The sequence below is a fragment of the Microtus oregoni genome, unplaced genomic scaffold (genome assembly GCF_018167655.1).
Source record: "Microtus oregoni isolate MIOR12 unplaced genomic scaffold, Mior012 000004F_ref0000308, whole genome shotgun sequence".
In the NCBI taxonomy this organism is placed as follows: Eukaryota; Metazoa; Chordata; class Mammalia; order Rodentia; family Cricetidae; genus Microtus; species Microtus oregoni.
This window is the reverse complement of record NW_024543063.1, coordinates 3,928,535-3,951,458: the sequence shown is the minus strand read 5'-3', so window position 1 is coordinate 3,951,458 and position 22,924 is coordinate 3,928,535. Positions and strand designations below refer to the sequence as shown.

The 22,924-nt window shown below is 44.0% G+C and overlaps 2 protein-coding genes across 2 annotated transcripts; both read left to right on the top strand.

Moving 5' to 3' along the window:
• Positions 1-10,562: 10,562 nt before the first annotated feature.
• Positions 10,563-11,534, top strand: LOC121447444 (olfactory receptor 12-like). Its single transcript, XM_041650692.1, has one exon. The coding sequence runs from the start codon at positions 10,563-10,565 to the stop codon at positions 11,532-11,534; it is 972 nt and encodes a 323-aa protein (XP_041506626.1).
• A 10,003-nt stretch (positions 11,535-21,537) lies between these two features.
• Positions 21,538-22,488, top strand: LOC121447492 (olfactory receptor 12-like). The gene has a single exon (XM_041650767.1). It carries the CDS (start codon positions 21,538-21,540, stop codon positions 22,486-22,488), a length of 951 nt encoding a protein of 316 aa, XP_041506701.1.
• Positions 22,489-22,924: the final 436 nt, after the last annotated feature.

Sequence of the window (22,924 nt, the reverse complement as noted above, 5' to 3'; positions counted from 1 at the left end):
TTCTTCAAAGTTTTAAAGTTCTTGTCATAGAGGTCTTCTACTTGTTTGGTTAGAGTTACTCCAAGACATTTTTGTATTATTTTGGCTATTTTTCTTTGTGTTTTTAAAAGAAAACAATCTTTTTCATTATGCATATCAATCTAAGTTCTGATTCTCTCTCATCCTCCCATTCCTTTCACTTACCCCCACCCCAAACCCCAACCACTCCTCAGAGAGTAAGGCACATTGCTTTGACGAAGGTCCAAGGCCCTCCCTACTATATCTAGGCTGAGCAAGGTATCCATCCAAAGAGAGTAGGTTCCCAAAAATCCAGTACAAGCAGTAGAGATAAATCCTGGTGCCACTGCCAATGACTCCTCAGTCTGCCCCAGCCATGTAACTGTCAACCACATTCAGAGGGACTAATTTTATCCTGTGCTTATTCCTTCCTAGTCCAGCTGGTGTTGGTGAGTTCCCATTAGTTTAGGTAGATTGTTTTAGTGGGTGTACCCGTCACAGCATTGACATTTTTGCTCATATTCTCACTCCTCTCACTCTTCAACTGGACTTTGGGAGCTCAGTCCAGTGCTCTGATGCGGGTCTCTGCCTCTGTATCCACCAATTGCTGAATGAAGGTTCTATGGTGATATTTAAGATATTCATCAAATTGACTATAGGGGAAGACCAGTTTGGGCACTCTCTCCTCTATTGCTTAGGGTCTTATCTGGGGTCATCCTTGTGGATTCCTGGTAATTTCTCTAGGGCCAAGTTTCTTGCTAGCCCCAGGCAGGATACAAGATCAACTCAAAAGAATCAGTAGCCCTCCTATGTACAAATGATAAAGAAGCTAAGAAAGAAATCAGAGAAACATCACCTTTCACAATACTCACAAATAACAAAATATCTTGGAGTAACACTAACCAAAGAAGTGAAAGACCTATCCAACAAGAACTTTAAGTCTTTAAAGAAAGAAATTAAAGAAGATACCAGAAAATGGAAAGATCTCCCATGTTCTTGGGTAGGTAGGATCAACATAATAAAAATGGCAATCCTGCCAAAAGCAATCTATAGATTCAATGCAATCCTCATCAAAATCCCAACACAATTCTTCATAGACAATATTCAACTTCATATGGAAAAACAAAAACCCAGGATAACCAAAACAATTCTGTACAATAAAGGAATTTCCAGAGGTATTACCATCCCTGACATCAGTTCTATTAAAGAGGTACAGTAATGAAAACAGCTTAATATTGACATAAAAAACCAAACAGGTTGACCAATAGAATCAAATCAAAGACCCAGATATTAATCTACACACCTATGAACATCTGATTTTTGACAAAGAAGCTAAAATTATACAGTGGAAAAAAATCATCTTCAACAAATGGTGTTGGCATAACTGGATGTCAACATTTAGAATAATGAAAATAGATCTTATCTATCGTCATGCACAAAATTCAAGTCCAAATAGATTAAAGACCTCAATATAAATCCATCCACACGGAACATGATAGAAAAGAAAGGGGAAAGTAGTCTTCAATGCCTAGGCACAGGTTATATAACCCCAGTAGCACAGACACTGAGAGCAACAATAAATAAATGGGACCTCCTGAAACTGAGAAGCTTCTATAAAGCAAAGGACACTGTCATTAAGACAAAAAGGCAGCATACTGAATGGAAAAAGATCTTCACCAACCCCACATCAGACAAAGGCCTAATCTCCAAAATATATAAAGAACTCACGAAATTAGACACAAAGTTCCAAATAACCCAGTTAAAAATGGGGTACAGAACTAAACACTAAACAGAGAATTCTCAACAGAAGAATCGCAAATGGGCAAAAGACACTTAAGGAAATGTTTAATTTTCTTAGCCACCAGGGAAATGCAAATCAAAAGAACTCTGAGATACCATCTTACACCTGTCAGAATAGCTAAGATCAAAAACACCAATGAAAGTTTATACTGGAGGGGATGTGGAGTAAGGGGAACACTCATTCATTGCTGGTGGGAATGCAAACTTGTACAACCACTTTGGAAATTAGTATGGTGGTTTCTCAGAATAGTTTTGGCTATTGTGAAGGGTGATGTTCCTCTGATTTCTTTCTCAGTCTGTTCATAATATGTATAAAGGCAGCTACTAATTTTTTGAGTTAATCTTGTATCCTGATATAATACTGAAGGTATTAATGAGTTGTAGGAGTTCCCTGGTAGAATTTTTGAGGTTGCTTGTATATACTAGCATATTGTCAGCAAATAGAGTTTGAATTCTTTTCTGGTTTGTATCCCCTTGATCTCCTTTTGTTGTCTTATTGCTCTAGCTAGAACTTCAAGTACTATATTGAATAGCTATGGAAAGAGTGGATAACTTTGTCTTGTTCCTGATTTCAGTGGGATTGCTTTGAGTTTCTCTCCATTTAGTTTGATGTTGGATGTTGGCTTGCTGTATATTGCCTTTATTATGTTTAGGTATGTTTCTTGTATCCCTGCTCTCTCAAAGATTTTTATCATGAAGGAGTATTGAATTTTATCAAAGGCCTTTTCAGCATCTAATGAGATGATTGTGTGGGTTTTTCCTTTCAGTTTGTTGATATTGTGGATTGCATTGATAGATTTTTATATGTTGAACCATCCCTGCATCTTTGGGATAAAGCCTACTTGATCATGGTGGATGATTTTTCTTTAGAATTCTTGGATTTGGATTGCCAGTATTTTATTGAATATTTTTGTATCGATGTTCATGAGTGATATTGATCTGTAATTTTATCTTAGTAATGTCTTTGAGTGGTTTGGGTATCAGGATAATTGTAACCTCATAAAAAGAGTTTGGCAATGTTCCTTCTGTTTCTATTGTGTGGAACAGTCTGAGGAGTATTGGTAATAGTTCTTTGTGAAAAATTTTGTAGAATTCTGCATTGAAACTATTTGGACTTGGGTTTTTATTTTTTGATTGGGACACTTTTGGTGACTGTTTGTATTTCCTTAGCTGTTATAGGTTCCTTTAATTTGGTTATCTGGTCTTGATTTAATTTTAAGTGATATTTATCCAGAAAATTTTACATTTCCTTTATATTTCCCCATTTTGTGGGGTACAGGTTTTTGAAGTATGACCTAATGATTCTCTGGATTTCCTCTGTGTCTGTTATTATGTAGCCCCTTTCATTTCTGATTTTGTTAGCTTGGATATTCTATCTCTGCCTTTTGGTTAGTTTGAATAATGGTTTGTCTATTTTGTTGATTTTCTTGAAGAACCAACTCTCTGTCTCATTGATTCTTTGTATTATTTTTGTTGGTTCTATTTTGTGGATTTCAGCTCTCAATTTGATTATTTCCTGTCATCTAGCCCTCCTGGGTGAGTTTGTTTCTTTTTGTTAGAGTTTTCAAATGCTCTGTTAACTCTCTAGTGTGGGATTTTTCCAGCTTTGTTATGTAGGCATTTAGTGCTATAAACTTTCCTCTTAACACTGCTTTCATTATGTCCCATAAATTTGGGTATGTTGTGTGGTCATTTTCATTGAATTTTAAGAATTCTTTCTTTATTTATTCATTGACCCATTGGTAATTCAGGTAAGCATTGTTCAACTTCTATGTGTTTGTGGGCTTTCTGAAATTAGTGTTATCATTAAATTCTAACTTTAAGCCACGGTGATCCAATAAGATACATGGAGTTACTCCAATTTTACTTGGTATCTGATGAGGTTTGCTTTGTTACCTAGTATATGGTTCTATGGTGTGCCAAGAAGAAAGTATATTTTTATGTTTGGATGGAATGTTCTATAGATGTCTGTTAAGTCCATTTGAGTCATAACATCTGTTAGTTCCCTTATTTCTCTGTTAAGTTTCTGTCCGGCAGACTTGTCCAGCAGTGAGATTGGGGTGTTGAGGTTTCCCACTATTAGTGTGTGGGGCTTAATGTGTGGTTTAAGTAATGTTTTAATAATGTTTCTTTTACATATAAGGGTACCCTTGTGTTTGGGACATAATTGTTTAGAACTGAGATTTCCTCTTGATGAATTTTTCCTGAGACAAATATGAAATATCCTTCCTTGTCTCTTTTGATCGATTTTAGTTTGAAGTCTATTTTATTGGACATTACAATAACTATACCAACTTGTTTCTTAGGACCATTTGATTGGAATACCTTTTCCCAACCCTTTATTCTGGGGTGATGTCTGTCTTCGAGGTTGAAGTGTGTTTTTTGTTTGCAGCAGAAGAATGGATTTTGTTTTTGATTACAGTTTGTTAGCCTGTATCTTTTTTATAGCTGAGTTGAGCCCATTTATATTAAGGGATATTAATGACCAGTGATTGCTAGTTTCGGTCATTTTAGTTTTTGTTGTTGCTGCTGTTATTGCATGTGTTTTTCCCTTCTTTGGGATTTACTGCTGTGATATTATCTATTGTCTGTGTTTTTGTAGGTGTAACTGACTTCCTTGGGTTGGGGTTTTCCTTCGAGTACTTTGTGTAGAGCTGGATTTGTGGCTAGGTATTGTTTAAATCTGGTTCTGTTATGGAGTTTTCTCCATCTCTGGTAATTGAAAGTTTTGCTGGGTATAGTATACTGGGCTGGAATCTCTTAATGTCTGCATGATGACTGACCAGGACCTTCTGGCTTTCATTGTTTCTATTGAGAAGTCAGGTGTAATTCTGATAGGTCTGCCTTTATATGTTACTTGGCCTTTTTCTTTTGAAACTCTTAATATTCTTTCTGTATTCTGTATGTTTAGTGTTTTGATTACTTTCTGTTGAGGAGACTTTTTTTGGTCCCGTCTATTTGGTGTTCTGTAAGTGTCTTGTACCTTCTTAGGTATATCCTTCTTTAGGTTGGGAAAGTTTTCATCTATGATTTTGTTGAATATAGTTTCTTTGAGTTGGACTTCTTCTATCTCTATTCTTAGATTTGATCTTTTCATGGTGTCCCATATTTCCTGGATATTTCATGTTAAGCTTTTGGTAGATTTAATATTTTCTTTGACTGATGAATATATTTCCTCTATTGTATTTTCCATGCCTGAGATTCTTTCTTTCATCTCTTGTATTCTGCTGTCAATGCTTGCATTTGTGGTTCCTGATTATTTACTCATGTTTTCCATTTCCAGAGCTCCCTCAGTTTGTGTTTTCTTTATTTCCTCTGTTTTGCTTTTCAAGCCTTGAATCATTTCCTTTATGTGTCTGGTTGCTTTTTCTTGGTTTTCTTTAAGGGATTTGTTGATTTCTTCTGATTTTTTTTGTTTGTCTTTTCTTCCACTTCTTTGAGGGAATTTTACATTTCCTTTAATGTCCTCATACATTTTCCTGAGGCTATTTTTAGGTCATTTTCTTCTGCTTCATCTGTGTTGGGGTGCTCAATCTTGTTGTTGTAGAGCCGCTAGTTTTTGGTGGTGCCATGTTGCTCTTTGTGGTGTTGAGGATATTCTTATCTTGTTATCCATCCATGGTTTTCCTCCAAATGGTGCAGTTGGGGCTGTGTTTCAGGTGGTCACTCCTCCAGGTGCTAGTGGATCCAAGGCTCAGATGGTCTCTCCTCATGGTGGAATCAGGGTAAAGGTTCTGGTCATACCAGATGTCAGGTCTGCTTGTAATGGCTCTGGCAGAAGTCTGGCGGGTGAGTGGGCTTTCCTTGCCTGCTGGATTTGGCAGAGGTCAGCCAGGTGAGCAGGAGAGCGGGAAGGTGGGCCTTGCTCCGGTAAATCATTTTTAAAATTCTCAGCATTCAGGTTGTGGTGTGCTTCTCTCTGGCTCCTTTTAATTGGACTTACAGTGACTCTCAGGAGAAGAATGTTTTGAAAAACTCAGTTTCGTTGAAAAGTTCCATGTAAATTTGGGATTAAGAGACAGGCATGTGGTGCATACCTTTTATTCCAGCACACAGGAGGAGTAGAGTCAGGTGGATCTCTGTGAGTTTGAGGTCAGTGTGATACAGATATGGAGTTCCAAGAAGGCCAGAGCTACCCAATGAAAGCCTGTTTCAGAAAGGAAGGAAGGGACTGAGGGAGGGAGAGGAAGGAAGGAAAAACAGATACAGTTTCTGAAAGGATCCATGTCATTGAAAAGGAATCAACCGTTTTACATCAGGGAAATAAGAAGCTTTGGAGCAAATCAGGAATGGGCAACCCCCTGCCCATACCAAATTCAAAGGCGTAAGGGTATAAACTCTCATTTGAAAGGCTTTTCCTAGACCATTCTGCTCACAGGGGATACTTTTTTTCCTGAATTTGTTTTACCCTGTTCTGATGTAGAATATTATTTTAACTGGGAAAAAATGTGTTACATTTGCTTATGCTGCAGATTATTTTTTAACCGTTACTTTTGTTTATGCTCATTTGTTTAATTATGAAAGATGTGTTGTATTTGTTTCACCTTCCCTTCCTAAGGCACCTAGTAAAGAGCTGAAGGGTCCATAGCTAGGCAAGAGAAGAAAGGATAGGCAGGGCTGGCAGGCAGAGAAAATAAACAGGAGGAGAAATCTAGGCTCAGGAAAAATGAGAGAAGAAAGAGGAGGAGAGAATGAGGGAGACACTTGGACCCAGAAGCCAGGAAATCTGCCAGCCAGCAGACATGAGAAGCGATGAAAGTACAATAAACAGAAGAAAAGTAAGAAGGCCTGAGGCAAAAGGTAGATAAAGAGAAACAGGTTAATTTAAGGTAAAAGAACTGGCCAGAAAAGAGCTAAGCTAGACCAAGAATTCAAAACTAATAGGAAGTCTGTGTCATGATTTGGGAGCTGGTTGGTGCCCCCCCAAAGACCTGGTACACTATTTAGTCACCCAGCATACAGAAGCTACCACATTGTCCAAGAGGGCTTCTGTGGTTGTTCTTGCTTAGATATGCAGTTAGTCAAGAGTGTGCAATCGTGGGAGACACTCCGTCTCCAAGGGCTCCCAGAGGGCATGTGGAGATGGTCCTGTAGGAGCCACAGAGAGACACCAGCAGTGAACTAGATAAATGTAAGGTGTGAAAGTCTGTAATGTCACAGATTCACAAAACCCGTCAAGTGAAGGCTCATCAGTTGAATGGGAAAACGAAACACTAGTGTAAGAGAAAAGAGAGAGAGAGAGAGAGGAAGAATGACTTCTGAGTGGTGCCTTTCCCGTCATGGAACCTAGCCCAGCCTGGAGTGCAGTTGGGAAGGATCTAAAGTGAATAGGAACAGCTGTGCCCTGGGTCACTGACAACACTATGGGGTACTGGCCTTTGTATGGATACTAGGCTTGGGGATATGACCTGCGGTCTCAGGGCTTTGTCTGCTACAGTGACAACACCCTGCAAGAATTGCATCCCTATTGCCTGGAGCATGCAGTAGAAAGGAGCAGAGATGGATGACAAACACGTGAAGGAGCTGTCCATCATAGCAGCAAAGTCGCTGTCGCTGAAAGGAAGCATCATGTCCACTGTGCAGTGAAACCGTAAGGAAAGTACTCCCTTGGGTGCGGTGGCCAACAAGTCTCGACATCTGCAGAAGTCAAACAGAAGACACAGGGCAACTGGAGTTTCAGTCTGAAGCGACATTGCTGGTCACTGTTGGAAATGTTCCCAGAGGCACAGATATGCCCTGATGAAGCACTCAAGACAGGATGGGGAAAAGCATGCAGAGCATCTCTTGGTGTTCAGGTGGAGAGTTCATGACCTTGTCATCCACCAGGAGAAACATGACTGTTGCCTCACACTCCGAGAAGATCTTAAGAGCAAAACTAAAGAGTGTTGTGATCTGTGACATGAAGACATAACGCAACCCAGGGACAAACAGAGGCATGCGTGGGAACACAGCCAACTGCTGCGGGAGGGAAGGGGTTCCTTTGGCCCTGTGAGGAGCCTTGTCTTTTCCCGTCTCTTTGTGATGGATCGTTGTTTACTGGCTAGAATTCCTCCAAGCAGAAATTATGTTAACTTTTCAGACCAGAAACACTAAGAAAGGAACAGAGTCATCTATCCAGGCTTCTGGTAACACTGAGGGTTCTAGATTCGCAGGGTTGGCAGAGCGTGTAGATCTAGCGCCATCTAGACTGCGGTGAGCTGGCCATCTTCCCCAGGGAGGGCTCCCTATGTCATTCTTCCTACATTAGCCTAGTGAGTTGGGGGAGAAACAAGGGGATTGGTCATGGCCAGGAGGCCACATTGCCCCCATTGGAGTGACCGCTCTAATGAGGGACACAAGATAAGGTGGTCCTGGGTTGTCTCTGCATAATTCTGGTGGGTTCCTTCAAGTTTTCCAGAGGACTGTAGGCTTCTCACCAATCCATAGAGCAGTGATTCTCAACCTGTGGGTCATGACCCCTTTGGGGGTCACATATCAGATATTTACAATACGATTCATAACAACAACAAAATTACAGTTATAAAGTAGAAACCAATTTTATGGTTGGGGATCACTCCAACATGAGGAACTGTATAAAAGGGTCGCAGCATTAGGAAGGTTGAGAACCACTGCCATAGAGAATAGATGTCAAAGTAAAGATTGGCCACAGTCAGTTTCCGCCTCTGGAGCCCAGGGCATTAGAGTCCCAGCTGCCAGCAGCCAGAACCTTCTTAATTGGTCACTGGAGGCTGACAGCCACAATACTACTAGGTGCCGAGTATCCTATCCAGCAGAGTGACCCCAAGGGCAGGCCCCTTCACACCCTGCTAGAGGTGACAGGAGAGCAGCCAAAGGGAGGAGCCCTGCCTTCTCTCTTACAAGGGCCCAGGTGCTCCACTCTGCTCATATGGCCCGCCTCACCCCATGGCCAAGGAATCCACAGCCAACATGAAGAAGATCCACAACCAACTGATGTCTACCTCTTCTTATCCATCATAGGCCAGACTTGTCAGCCTGGGGCACTGGGTACATGGGGATTAGCCATGTGACCCTGGGGTACACCTGACTCTTAACTAAGAAAGGTAAGTTCATTGTGTCACCTGTCAGGAATAGGGGACCATTTATGTGCATGGGAGTGGGGAGAGAAGGTGGAGCACACAGTGTGCACTCAGGGCCTGCCTCAATAAACTGATGTCTTATACTGTTCAGCTCTGACATTAGCACAGGTTAGAGTGTGGAGTTTGGGGGTCTTGTTAAATGCCAACACCAACTGTGTAAGGAGATGGACTAAGGTCTTCATCCAACTAGCACACAGGACACTGTGATGCTGCTTGCTCAGGAGGGACCAGGTCAAGGCAAACACAGGCTTTCCCTTCATGCCCAACATCTGCCAGCCCTCCCACCACAGGACTGAGTTCTCAGCCCATGCTCCTTTCTCATTGTACAAACATCCTTAGATAATATCTTCCCTCGGCGACCGAGGCAGATCCACCCTGTCCTTGTTCTGAAAACAAAGGACAGACTTTCACTTACACATCACACATATCACCATGGAGACCTTTGTGGTCAAGACCACGACCCCTGGCTGTGGTGTTCAGAGTGTGAGCACAGAGCTGTTCCATGCACACCTTTGAGCTCACAGTGAGGAACAGCACCTTTGTAGGGCAAGAAGGGTTCAGATGTGTCCTCCAGCCTCCGCCTCCCTCCTGTGTGAGGGTGAACTGTGGAGGAGAATAGAGAACACAGCAGACAAGCTCACTCAGAACAGAGAAGCCCCCCAAGCCTCCAGTGTAAGGGACAACAGACACCCTCTTCTCGCTATCCAAGATGCTGACTTTGACCGGTCCCTGTATTGATTTATCCACCAATAGCATGGCCATAGCCAGCCACTTGGAGGACATCCCTGATCTGTCGGGGCTGTGATGACCATGAATGAGAAGGTGACTGGGACTGACCAGAAGGCCAGAGCCCAGCTCTCCCTGGTTTTAAGTGGCATTGGACAAGGCATTATAAACCCCCAAAGATGAGGTAGAGCAGGGAGCAGAACTGGCAGTGAGATTTGGTGGGAGATGACAAGCCTGTCCCAAATATATCTGGAATCCAGTCCAGCTGTTTCTTGGGACATGGGTCTCTGCTGCCCCTTCACCACAATGTCCAACATCTGGTCATTATCTGGAGACCCTCACATCCTCCAGCAAGCAAGGATCTATACATTGGTTACTGTTGTGGACAAGACTTGGAGCTAGCTAGAGCCGCTGGACATCCTTCAGGGTATACAGAGACACAGCTTCACCCTGGCAAGGACTGTTCCCTACTCTTAGTCTATCCTGGAAGAGACAAGGTCACCCACCTCAGGGATGGCAGGGAGTCCTCATGGATATTTTCATCACTGAGGCCTGAGTGGTGTGTGTGGACTTAGTAGGCAGCTGTATTGTTAGGGATGCTCTGGGTATCTCTGGGAAGAGGTAGAACAGGTGGCTAGGAAACAGGCATGGGGACCTTGAAAGGTTGTCAGGACTCAGTCACCCAACTCTGGAAGTCTTTCTGTGTCCTCGGAGCACTGTCTAGCCTCCTGTAGAGGGAGGGCTCAGCAAATCCCTGAGAACTGAGTAAATCAGAGAAGACATCCCCCCTTTAGGCCGCTCAATACCATCTGCAGATCACTGTGGCAGCAGCCTTTGGAGAGTGGAGAATGGGTTCCTGTGTCCTGTAGAACATCTGTCTGCACTGGTGAGATACATTCCCGCTTGCTGTCTCCATCTGCCTCTCTGCATCTGTCCCCACTCATGGCCACACCAGTCCACAGAAATGGAAGTCTCTCGGCAGTGTCCTTGCAGGGGTTCGTGCTGGTGGGATTTGAGGGAGGTGCAGAGACTCAGGCCCTGCTCTTTGCTGTATTCCTGGCCCTGTACATGCTGACCGTCCTGGGCAACCTCACCATGATCGTGGTCATCACCTTGGATGCCCGCCTGCACTCCCCCATGTACTTCTTCCTCAAGAACCTGTCCTTTGTCGACCTCTGCTACTCCTCTGTCATTGCCCCCAAAGCCATGACCATCTTCCTTTCCTCCTCAAAGGTCATCAGCTTTGAGGGATGCGCTACTCAGTTCTTCTTTTTCTCCCTTCTGGTTACTACTGAAGGTTTCCTCTTAGCTGTGATGGCCTATGACCGTTTCATGGCCATCTGCAGTCCCCTGAGGTACCCTGTGACCATGTGTCCTATGACCTGTGCCCGTCTGGTTCTGGGTACTTACTGTGGAGGCTGCCTAAACTCCATTGTACAAACCAGCCTCACGTTCCAGCTGCCCTTCTGCAGCTCCAACCGTATTGACCACTTCTATTGTGACGTACCCCCATTGCTCCAGCTGGCCTGCGGCAGCACAACTCTCAATGAGCTTGTCATGTTCGGCATCTGTGGTCTCATCATCGTGTCCACCACTCTTGTGGTCCTCATCTCCTATGGCTACATCACCGTGACCATCCTCAGGATGCACTCAGGGTCAGGGCGACACAAGGTCTTCTCCACCTGTGGCTCCCACATGACAGCTGTGTCCTTGTTTTACGGGACTGTGTTTGTCATGTATGCACACCCGGGAGCAGTAGCATCCATGGAGCAGGGAAAAGTGGTGTCTGTCTTCTACACCCTGGTCATCCCCATGCTCAACCCCCTCATCTACAGTCTGCGCAACAAGGATGTGAAGGACGCCCTAAAGAGGCTGGGACAGAGACACAGTCTTGGGAAGGAAAGTGGGCAGTGAGGGGCTGTCCTAGGGCTGGAGGGAAAATTTCCAGTGAAACGCTGTGAGATCTCCTCCATTCATCCACTCGGCAACAGTTCTTGACGGCTCAGTACAGACCAGGTACTGGCTAAGCAGGAAGCAGAGGGCTACTCGGCTGAGACATAGAAGAAGTTCTAAGCCGTTTTTCACTGAGTGATGCAGGGAACTTGATTTATATATGTTGGAATTGAGTTTTTTCTTTTCTAGGAAAGGAGATAGATATTTGGACATAATGTGAACAACTGAGTAGATCCCCAATATCAAGTCCCTAGATGCAGTGCTAGGCATGTCCTGGTGACCCTCTGTGAGCATGCACACATGCATGCAAAGAGTCTTCTGCTTCCCTTTAGTTTTTTCAATTCTCTCCAGTGGCCTGAGATGTGGCTCAGCAATTAAGACTGCTTGATGTTCTTGCAGAAGACCAGAGTTCAGTTCCTAGTGCCATATCAAGAGATTGGAAATGGTCCTATCTCTAGTGGACCCCACACCGACTTTTTGCCTCCATAGGCACCTGTACACACTCATCCTTACCAATAGACACACACACACACACACACACACACACACATGCAAATAAAAATTTTGTAAGTCACATAAAGTAACTTTAAATATGTTGCCTAATGTGACTCATAATGAGTTCCATGGCTCCAGTGAACCATGTCCAGCATAGAGTCTCTCTCTCAAAGAGCCATAGTCTGTAGTTAATATGGTAGGGAATACATACATATTATATATGTACTACATGCATATATTAAAATCAATTAACTTGAAACCCACAATCCTGGGAGTTCACTACACTGTCACTAGGGAAAACATGTATAACCCCCAAATACCCTCCATACAACCCCAAACATTTTGCCCCAACTCCAACACTTGACCAGATTCTGACCACAGTTCCCTGTCTTCTGAGAGGAGTCTGTAAGACAGTTTAAACTATTTGTCTTTGTTCTTGATTTCTGTTGCTCAGCATCATCTTCATAAGATTAATCCATGTGCCTGTGGATAGTAAAAGTGGCGTGGTTTGTATTGCTGGGTGTGATTGCCACTTGAGAACATCATGTGCTCTGCTTTTGAGAAAACAGATACGGTTTGCAGTTCCTGCCTGCCAAGGGCCTGCTGCCATGGCCTTGTCTTTCTCCTCCGTGAGAGCATTTCTGTTGGACATTGCTGTAAGTGCGGTTGTTTAGTAATAGGGTATGCAAACGTTAATCTTTTGTAGCATACTAATTTTAATTTGCTTGCACACTCCATGTGCTTAGTTTGTATGTTCCTGTTGGCTAACAACCGGGAGCTTCTCTTCATGCGTCTAGTGGCCACTTGGTTGGTTTGCTCGAGGCTCCCCTGTTTAGATGTTTTTACCATGTCCACTTTACACATACGGACATGGGGTCTTTGTTGACTGTTTGGTTTTCCAATATTATTTCCACTTTGGGGCTATGATTCATCAGGTGTGTTTTGCTCCACAGAAATTCTCATGTTTAGTGTTTTGAGTTCAGCCATCTGTTTCTTTCTGGTTAGTCACTGTGTCGTGTTCAGAGAACCTTGGCTTAGTCAAATCACATTAGATCTCTCACCCTTGGGGATTGAGCTGATACCCACTATGTCAATGAGTCTCCGAAACTCTTTTATCATTTATTTATTCATTCATATAAAATTATTTTCCATGTTTGACTTGGTATAATATCAATTTTTACTTTTTCAACATGACCTCCTAGAAAATAAAGCGCAGTTTTCACCAGCAGCTCTGCCATGCCACTTTCTCCACACGTCAGTGTTCATGCTTGCACAGGCTGCTCAATTCATCCCTCTGGGTTTCCTGCTACCCCGGTATCCACACGTGTGTGTGCCTGGACCCATTCTATCCCTTGCGCATTTGCCTGTCCTGACGTCATTTCATGATATAGTGCTAATGAATAGTAATTCCATACAATGTAGTGAGTAAAAACTGAAACCCAGAAAAGGTAAGTTTGTTTTCCAAAAATTATCAGTAATAACTAGGCACTATTTAAGAGTAAATATTAGAATGAGTAATTTTCTTAGTAAATTAGGAAAAATGGAAACATTCAGTGATACTGATGGGAATGAACAATGTCTGTGGAGGTCAGCATTCAACTTTACACTCAATCAATCCTATTTGACCAGGCTAAAAAAACCTTGAACAAATTAATCTACATGATGGGCTACCTCAAAAAATAATCCCAAGGTTTTTTGAAAATGAGAGCAAAGAGAAGGAATATGTCTTGAAAAATTAAAATGTGTTTAGAAAGTATATCAAATGCCAATGTTTTGATATATCCATAGAAATTAGTATTAGAAAGATGTCTCAAGTTGTCTGGGCTGGCTGTATCTCCCAGTATGCCTCTGTCTCTTTCCCCCAGCACTGTGGTCACAGATATACATGGCCCAACCCAACTTTTAAGTAGGTGCTGAGGTAAGGATCTGAATTCCAGGCCTCAGGCTTATGTGATGCATGATTTTTCCACTGAGCATCTCCCCAGTCCAACTTTACATACTTTAAATCCTTGTTTACGTTAAAATTAAAATGTTATTATTATCTCTTGGATTAAATATATTCATATGAAATAACTCTATAAATTATTCTTTCAAATAAAGTTTTACTTAGATATTTATATTGTTCCTCCCTCTTTTCAAGTATGTTCACACTCTAGCCCATTTCAGCTTTCTCTGTTATCTGTATTTTGTAACACATCCTCTTTTTAAAACATTGATTATGGATTATATCTTGGTTTTTACAAACTTTGGTTTCAATAGGGACATTTTATTTTCTTTGTTGCTGACCTGAGGGGAATTCTTATGGTCAAAGATGAATGTTTCATCATGAAGAAAGATCTTAAGTTCAATAGACTGACAGATATAAGTTAATAGGTATGTATGAATAGATCTTTGGAAGACGCTGCTCTCTTGGTTAGTATACATAAAGAGTGCTTATCTTGCCTTTCCTCTGTGATGTACCACTAAACAGTGGGTAATTCTTCATCCCAGCCAAGCAGGAAGTAGCCATCTTCATAGTTCTGCAGCTATGAAGGCAAGAAAACATATGCATCTAATTATTTTGTAAAACCTGGGGCATGGGGGAAAATAAGATCAATCACAAAAGATAATCCTACACCATATGACTCCTGAAGGCATGAGTCAGGCCTCCCACAGTGAGGCTGTTCAATGGCTGCCACGGTAGTGGTGATAACAATCAGATCCTAATGGAGCATCCGGAACCAACAGGTGATTAACAAGAGACAGACAGGACAGAGGAATGTAGGCACAGCGCCAGGAAATAAAGTCATCAAGCCCAGATTATAAGAGATTCTAGAGAATGAAATATTTAGTTAAATAAAGACTTTAACCTCAGAAATATGCCAGTCAAAGAGCATGATCTAAGTGAGTCTGTGCTAAGGGGATACTGATTCCAGAGACATGTGAAGCCTGTTTGGATTCCACATGCAGCTGCTGAATATTTGAACACTGACACATACTTGATGATATGAGGGACTTATATTTTTGCAGGTGTAATAGCACTATAGAGACTCTATGGAAAGTCCCAGTGCTTTAGAGATGCCAGATGAAATATGCATAGAAGAGTTTGTAAAGTATATTGGTCAGTTCTGGGCTCTAACAGTACCTCAAAGAAACAACAAAGGACATATTTGTTTTGGCTTATGGTATCAGTCCATGAACTCAGCTCTGTTGGTGTTGGTCCATAATGAGTCAAACATCATGGAGGCAGGCAAGAAGGAGGAACAGACTTCTAACTTTTTGATGATCAGGAAAGGGTGTGGGGACCAAGTACACAATCAAAAGAAATGTCCCAGTGATGCACTTCCCTAGGGAAGCTTTGACTTCATATGGATTCTAGTCCTTCTAAACAGGCCATCATCTTGAGAAAATTGACACATAAGATCACAAAGGAAAGTTTTGCAGTCAAACCTTAACATTCTACCCCTTCCCCCTGATGTTTATGTCCAATGCATGATGGGAAGTACATTTGGCCATCTCTATGAGACCCCCAAACTCATAACATTTCTAACATCCTTCAAAAGGCAAAGACCTCTGAGAATGAAAGTACAATCTTAGCTATGTTTCCCATATAAGAATTATTTATTAGCTCCTAATAAAAATAGCTCTCTAAAACTGTAAACAATCTCTTAATTAAACAATCTCTTTTATAAGTGTTACCTTATAGAGGGCCCCTAAGGTCCAGCCTCAACACCCACTCAGGGTTCAGAGAGGATGCTTCGGCAAGTAGGGGACTTAGAAGATCTGAGCGCAAATGAATTCTCCACGTGTGCTTTCCAAATCAGCTTCTTTATTCTACTGCCATAGTTCTAATTCTCCTGTCCTACATCTAATTCCTTTTTGCTTCTTCTCCTAGCTTCTTCTTCTATTTTCAAAACTCTGTTTTTCCCAGGAGCCTTGAAAGAATAAAGAAAACACAAGATCTGTCTCTCTTTAGTCAAAAGCACATTCTTAGAGCAAGCAAATAAAGCCATTTACCATGCCAACACACGGATCCAAGGTTACAAGACCAGAGGGTGGGGTGTACAGTGCCCAGTGAGATCAGCTTTGAGATGTGGGTCTTTTGTTAACAGACTGGAAAGCAAAGAATTGGCATGCTTTTTTTTTTTATAAAGTAATCCTAGTTGGAAATCTGTGGCTTTGACCTTGTGCATAACTATAAGGTTCCAAACCTCAGAGTAGCTATTCTTAAGGAAGAAATGAAGTTCTTAGGGAAGAAATGAAGTGACTCATGAGAGAAATTACAGACTAAAGATGCTGCTTTCCGCAGCCAGTAACTCCATGGCCTTTCCAGGTGAGACTCCCTATCAGAGAATCACTCTTCTGGTAGGTCAGCCTGCTGAACACTAGTTAGCACCTGCTGTTATCTCTCAGGGCCCCTGACATTGCTTTGGTCATGGTGTCTCTTTACAGCAATAGAACCATAACGAAGACAACTCCAGAATGACAATGACATAAGGTAAACATTTCCACAAGAGATAATTGGGTCATAGAAAGGAAGGGTGGGCAAAATGTAAGACCCAAATCCATCAGATGCCCCTAGCACAATGTTCATCCCCTAGGGCATGTAGTATCGAGATGTGAGTTTCACTAACCTTGAGAAATTGTACCCCCGTGACCTTGCATGTTGGAGTCTACACAGGTTTTTCCCATTTGTCTACAGCCTTAACTAGCAGACATCCCATGTGCCTCAGTGCCCTGGGGTCACTATTGCAACCTATGATTTTCACGTGTCACTGAAAAGGGCTGCCCACAGGTATAGCAACCAGACTAATTAACATATCACCTTTAAATTAAGCACCTCCCAAATTCACTGGGCACGACAAAATGTAGACAAACTCTTGTTAGACTTTAGCATTCCTGCCTCCAGTTCAGAGTCACATAGAGGTCATGGTACATCTGAGGCCTCGTGGACCAGGCCTTTATTCTCCATATTTCTTCTTAGTCCCCAAAAGCATCACCCATGCCTACTTAATTTTTTCTCAGAGAATTCTACTTCTGCCATCCAGCTCCTTGAAATTTTTTCCAAATTTTTCCCTCAAACCAATTCCAAAGACTTAAGAACCACGTGGGAAGATAATCCCACTTTTTTATGGGTTCTGGAGATTCAAACCCATATCTTTACCCTTGTACAGACAGCGTTTTATCCACTGGGCCAACTCCACAGAACGGAAACTCAAACCTTCTCTTACAAGAGCACAAAGCATGCCCTGCTTCTTGAGAGAACCAGGAAATGTTTATCAGGAAGGCTGGCGTGATAAAACCTGGGATGCTACTTATAGGACTTAAGTGACAGAAGTTTTAGCAGAGACCCAGCTGTGTCCTCACACACTCTTGAAAGGATGAGAAAGAACATATTGACTTTTTCTTCTATCTCTGTTATTCTTAGGTTTGGTCTTTTCATCATGTCCCAGATTTCCTGGATGCTTTGTGTTAAGAATTTGTTAGATTTCATGCTTTCTTTTATCGACGAATCTCTTTCTGCTATAGTATCTTCGACACCTGAGATTCTCTCTTCCATCTCTTGTATTCTGTCGGTTATACTTGCTCGTGCATTTACCTAGATTTTCCATATCCAGAATTCCCTCAGTTTGTGTTTTCTTTATTGCCTCTATTTCAGTCTTCAAGTCTTGAACTGTTGGCTTCACCTGTTTCATTGTTTTTTCTGGGGTTTCTTTGAGAAATTTATTAATTTCTTCCAATTCCATTTTTTGTTTGTCTTTTTTTCCATTTCTTTAAGGGAATATTTCATTTACGCTTTAAAGGTCTCTATCATCCTCATAAAGTTATGTTTAAAATCATTTTCTTCTGCTTCTTCTGAGTTAGGATGATCAAGTCTTGATGTCATTATGGGTTCTAGTGTTTCCATGTTGTTTTTTTAGGTTATTGAATGAATTCTTGCATTGGATCCTACCCAACTCTTTCTCCAATTGGTGCTGGCAGTGTCTTTGCCCCATAGTTCAATACTTGCAGTGGCTGTTTGTGTCTTTGGGAGCTGTTCTTGGTTTGCTCTGTACTGTCGCTGTCTGTGTCTCAGGGAGCCACTGAAGTCTCCCTTGGTCCACTCCCTTGGTCTGCTCTCTTGGTTCACTCTCTTGGTCCTCTCTGTGTAGTTGCAGCCAGTGTTTCAAAGTTCCTCTGAGGTTGCATGGGATAGGTGGGTTTGGGGTCTGAGTGAGACTTTTAGCTTACAAGGTCCTATCAATGGGATGGGGGTGTTGGAGCAGCCTACTTGCAGGAAGCTTGCCTGCTGGCTGTCTAGAAAAGCTGAGGCAGGTCGGGGAGGGGCCTGGGATTTTGCCCCAGTATGGAGGGCCTACAGAGTAGTGTCCCACTAGGTGGGTGGTCACTCACCTCTTGGACCTCTTTGTGTATTTGCAGCCTGTGTTTCTGAATTTCTCTGAGTTTTCAGGACAAGGAATTTGAGAGAGGTTTAAGGAGAGCTAGTGTTCATTTAGGGTGGGGTGAACTGACCAGCTGCCTTACATAAGGACCCCAACATCATATTCTCACATCATCATGGCAAGTTGAAGGGAGCAACAATGGAATGGGCTGTGGGTAGGAGGCCGCACTGTTCTAATGAGTTACACTGATACAGGCACAACTGAGTTGTCTCTGCTGTGGTCCTGATGCTACCTCCAGGGGAACCTGAGAGCTGCAGGCTTCCTGCCAACCCATGGATGATGACAAGGCAGAGATTGGACACAGCAGTCTTCTACCTCTGGAGCCCAGGGAGTTAGATTCCCAGCTGTCAGAGGGACAGTACCCTCTTAATTGGCCATGGGAGGCCAGGAGTCCCATGGCTAAATGCAGAGCCTCCTTTCCTGCAGAGTGGCCTCCCCACACTGTTTCCTGCTTGCAGTGACAGGGAGCAGGCAAGGTGAGCAAGCCCAGGCTTCCTTCTCTACAAAACCCAGAACCTGTCACAGCCAGAACCTGCATTTCCTGAACCCTCGCGGCCATGCAAGTGCCCACCTCTCATTGTCGTCACATCCCTCAGCTTTGCAGGAGTCACAGATGATGTGATTAAGGGACATGACCAACTGATGTCCACACCATGCAGCCATCACAGGCCAGACTCAGCAGCATGGGGGCACCAGAAGCATGCTTGTTGGCCGTGTGACCTTGGGGTAGACCTGACTCACTCGTGAAAGGTAAGTTCATTGTCTCACCTGTGAAGGGCAGGAAACCATGTAGGCAGAGATCAGAAGGAAAGAATAAACCGTGTTCCCTTGGGGCCTGCCTCAGTAAGCTGACATAGCCTATCCTGATCACCCCTAGCTTTGGCGCAGTTTAGAGTGCAGGGGTTTCTTGAGGTGGGGGCGGGGGGCTACTGTTTTTCAACCTTATTGAACACTAGCTCCAATTCTGCAGGCAGGTAGGCTGAAGCTCTTTATCCAAACAGATCACAGGAGGCAAAGATGCTGCTGGCTCTGGAGGAGTGGGGCTGGCGTGTGCAATGGTTGCTGCCAGCTCTGGAGGAGTGGGGCTGGGGTGTCCAATGGTTGCTGCCAGCTCTGGAGGAGTGGGGCTGGGGTGTCCAATGGTTGCTGCCAGCTCTGGAGGAGTGGGGCTGGCATGTGCAATCGCTGCTCCTTCACAATCACTGCCACCCAGTTCTCTCCCAGTGAAGAACTGTTTCCAGCCCATGCTTTCCTCCCACCCCACAGCTGTCATTAGATGAACAAGCTGAAGAGATCAAGTTTATTTGGGGGTAACAGGAAGCAAAAGACCAGCTTTCCTCTCAGTATCACACTCGTTACTATGGAAATGAGTGTGTGTGTCTGGTGATCCCTGGTGACTGTGTCAAGAGTGTGAGCACAAAACAATTCTCTGCATATGCTTGAGCTCACAGTAGGAAATTTAGCTTTATAGAGCATGGTGGGTTCAGAAGCCCCCCCCCCCCCAGCTACCATAGCACTCCTGTGTGAAGGTGAACCATAGAGGAGAGGACAGAACATGGAAAAGGAGCCCACTCAGAGCAGAGAACTTTCCTAACTCCCAGAATGATAGAGAATGGACATCACGCCAGTCTACTCAAGTTCCTCAGCATAGCCACTTCCTGTCTTGGTCCTGTGTGTATCGGTACTGTAGTGACCATAGTCAGCCTCACTCAAGACACTCGTGGCCTTCCAGTGCTGTGAGCACTATAGGAAAAAGTGGCCAGGAATGGTTTGAGAGCATTTAGGCAGATGCTAGTCTATCTGGTTTTCAAATGGGAAAGAGTGTTATCTTGAGTAAATACAGAGCAGAGTTGGCAGCAAGAGCAGTTTTGAGGGCACAAGGATGTCACCAATAAATCAAGGACCCATGAGGATAGAACTGGGCTGTCTCCTCTCTGGGTTCTATCCAACACCAAGACATTGACCGGAATTCCCTGGCATACACAGATGGCCACTGAATTCCATGTCCAGAATAAAAAGATTTGGTCTTGCATGGGACAGACATGTCTCAGTCTCAGCCGGGGAAGGACTGTCCCCTGTTCTCTTTTCATCTGGAGATGAAAGGTTCACACAGCCCAACTTCTAGAAAGGCGGGACCTTGTAATATTCTTGAATCAATGAGTATGATGAGGTGTGGGAGATTTGGGGTAGAAGTCAGGAGATGGCGGTACTGGTAGCACAGGCATCCATTTGAGAAAGTAGGATCCTTTCAAGCATCCTTCCTTGAAAGCCCCAAGGCTGAAGTAGAACAGGATCTGGCAGTAAGATAAGGTTTGATGTCATGAGCATGTCTTAAACATGGGTAGGCCCCAATGTTGGCATTTGTCAGGACACGGGTCTGGGCTGCTCTCTCCCCATAATCTCCAACATCTTGACAAGTGCAGGAACTCCTCCCATCCTCAAGGGAGCAGAGTCTGTGCATTGGTTGAGGCTGCCCACCTGACTTAGAGTCAGAGATGCTGAGTTGAGATCATCAATCCTGCAGGGGCATGGGCACAACCTAGAGAGAGCTGTTCCCCTACTCTGAGTCCAGCCTAGAGATGACAAGTTACCTACCCCAGCTTCTGGGATATCAGCAGGTTCTCTTATCCATTATATGATTAGTGAGTAAGATGGAATGGCAGGATTGGATTGGGGGCTGTCTTTAAAAATGGTACCACTCAGGAGTGTTCCTGGAGGTGGACAGCAAGCAAGTCAAAGTTTAGTGTGGGCATACTGCAAGGCTGTCTGTACCTAAGCTTCATTCAGCTCAGAAACCATCTCTGTATTCCCACAGCCCAACTCAGGCCTCTGCATAGACAAGGCTCATGCAACACATCCTCAGGAAGTAACTTCAGTTGGAGGCGATGTCCCCTTTTAGGCCACACTGGTCTAGCTGGAAGGAGATCCAGGCCTCTTGGTTTGTGGACAGTATGTCACTGACGAGTCTCGGCGCTCCATGGGGCATATGGCTTTAGAGATGAGGACTGTTTCCTTTCTGCCTACATCATCTACTGATGTCCCTACTGATGGCCACAGCAGTCCATGGAAATGGAAGTCTCTCGGCAGTGTCCTTGCAGGGGTTCGTGCTGGTGGGATTTGGGGGAGGTGCAGAGACCCAGGCCCTGCTCTTTGCTGTCTTCCTGGCCCTGTACTTGGTAACCGTTCTGGGCAACCTCACTATGATCATGGTCATCACCCTGGATGCCCGCCTTCACTCCCCCATGTACTTCTTCCTCAAGAACCTGTCCTTTGTGGACCTCTGCTACTCCTCTGTCATTGCCCCTAAAGCCATGGCCAACTTCTATTCTTCCAAAGTCATAGGAGTTGCCGGTTGTGCTGCACAGCTGTTTTTCTTCTCCTTTCTGGGAACGACGGAGGCGCTGCTCCTGGCTGTGATGGCCTATGACCGCTTTGTGGCCATCTGTAGTCCTCTACACTACCCAGTGACCATGTGCCCCACAGTCTGTGCTTGCCTTGTGCTGGCTGCCTACTGTGGAGGCTGCTTCAACTCCATTGTGGAGACCAGCCTCACGTTCCAACTTCCCTTCTGTAGCTCCAATCGCATCGACCATTTCTTCTGTGACGTGCCCCCTCTGCTCCAGCTTGCCTGTGCCAACACCTCTGTGAACGAGTTGGTGATGTTTTCTATCTGCGGGTTCATTCTAATGGGGGCAACATTGGTCATCCTGACTTCCTATGGCTACATCGCCATGACCATCCTGGGCATGCACTCGGGATCCAGGCACAAGGTCTTCTCCACCTGTGGCTCCCACCTGACAGCCGTATCCCTGTTTTATGGAACTGGCATTGCTATATATGGCCAGCCAGGTGGCGTGGCATCTAAAGAGCAGGGCAAGGTGGTCTCCATCTTCTATACTCTGGTCATCCCCATGCTCAACCCCCTTATCTACAGCCTGCGCAACAAGGATGTGAAGGACGCCCTGCAGAGACTGGGACAGCGACGTGCAGCTGTGTGAGGGAATGTGGCCAATAAAGGACGAAGGGCGTGGTTGTGTGGAATGCTCATCTCATCACTAGAGTTGCTTGTGTGTTTTAAGTCTTGCTTTCTTGCTTGTTTCTGGGCAACTTCCTGTACTCTTCCCTCCTTCCTGCATTCTTATTCGCCGTCTTCCATTACCTTGTATCTCAGGAACAGCGAAGTCTCATGGGATAAACACTACTGAGTTAGGACAACTATCCGTGAGGACGAGGCTGCTCCTCAGAGCAGAAATAATCACCCCCTGGGAGCCAGCTTTCCTTCCAAACAGCAAGGGGTCTCTTAGGCCACTCTGTAGAACTACAATAGAGAGCCCCCATGATGAGCACGACCAACCACACTACCCCGCGTGTCCTCTTCTCAATTCCTGTCCCATTCAACTTAAAATTCATGTCAGTACCCCAAAATGGACTTGG

What these genes read in the sequence shown, in the direction of transcription:
- LOC121447492 (XM_041650767.1), top strand. Translation starts at nt 21,538, where the DNA reads ATGGCCACAGCAGTCCATGGAAATGGAAGTCTCTCGGCAGTGTCCTTG.
- LOC121447444 (XM_041650692.1), top strand. Translation starts at nt 10,563, where the DNA reads ATGGCCACACCAGTCCACAGAAATGGAAGTCTCTCGGCAGTGTCCTTG.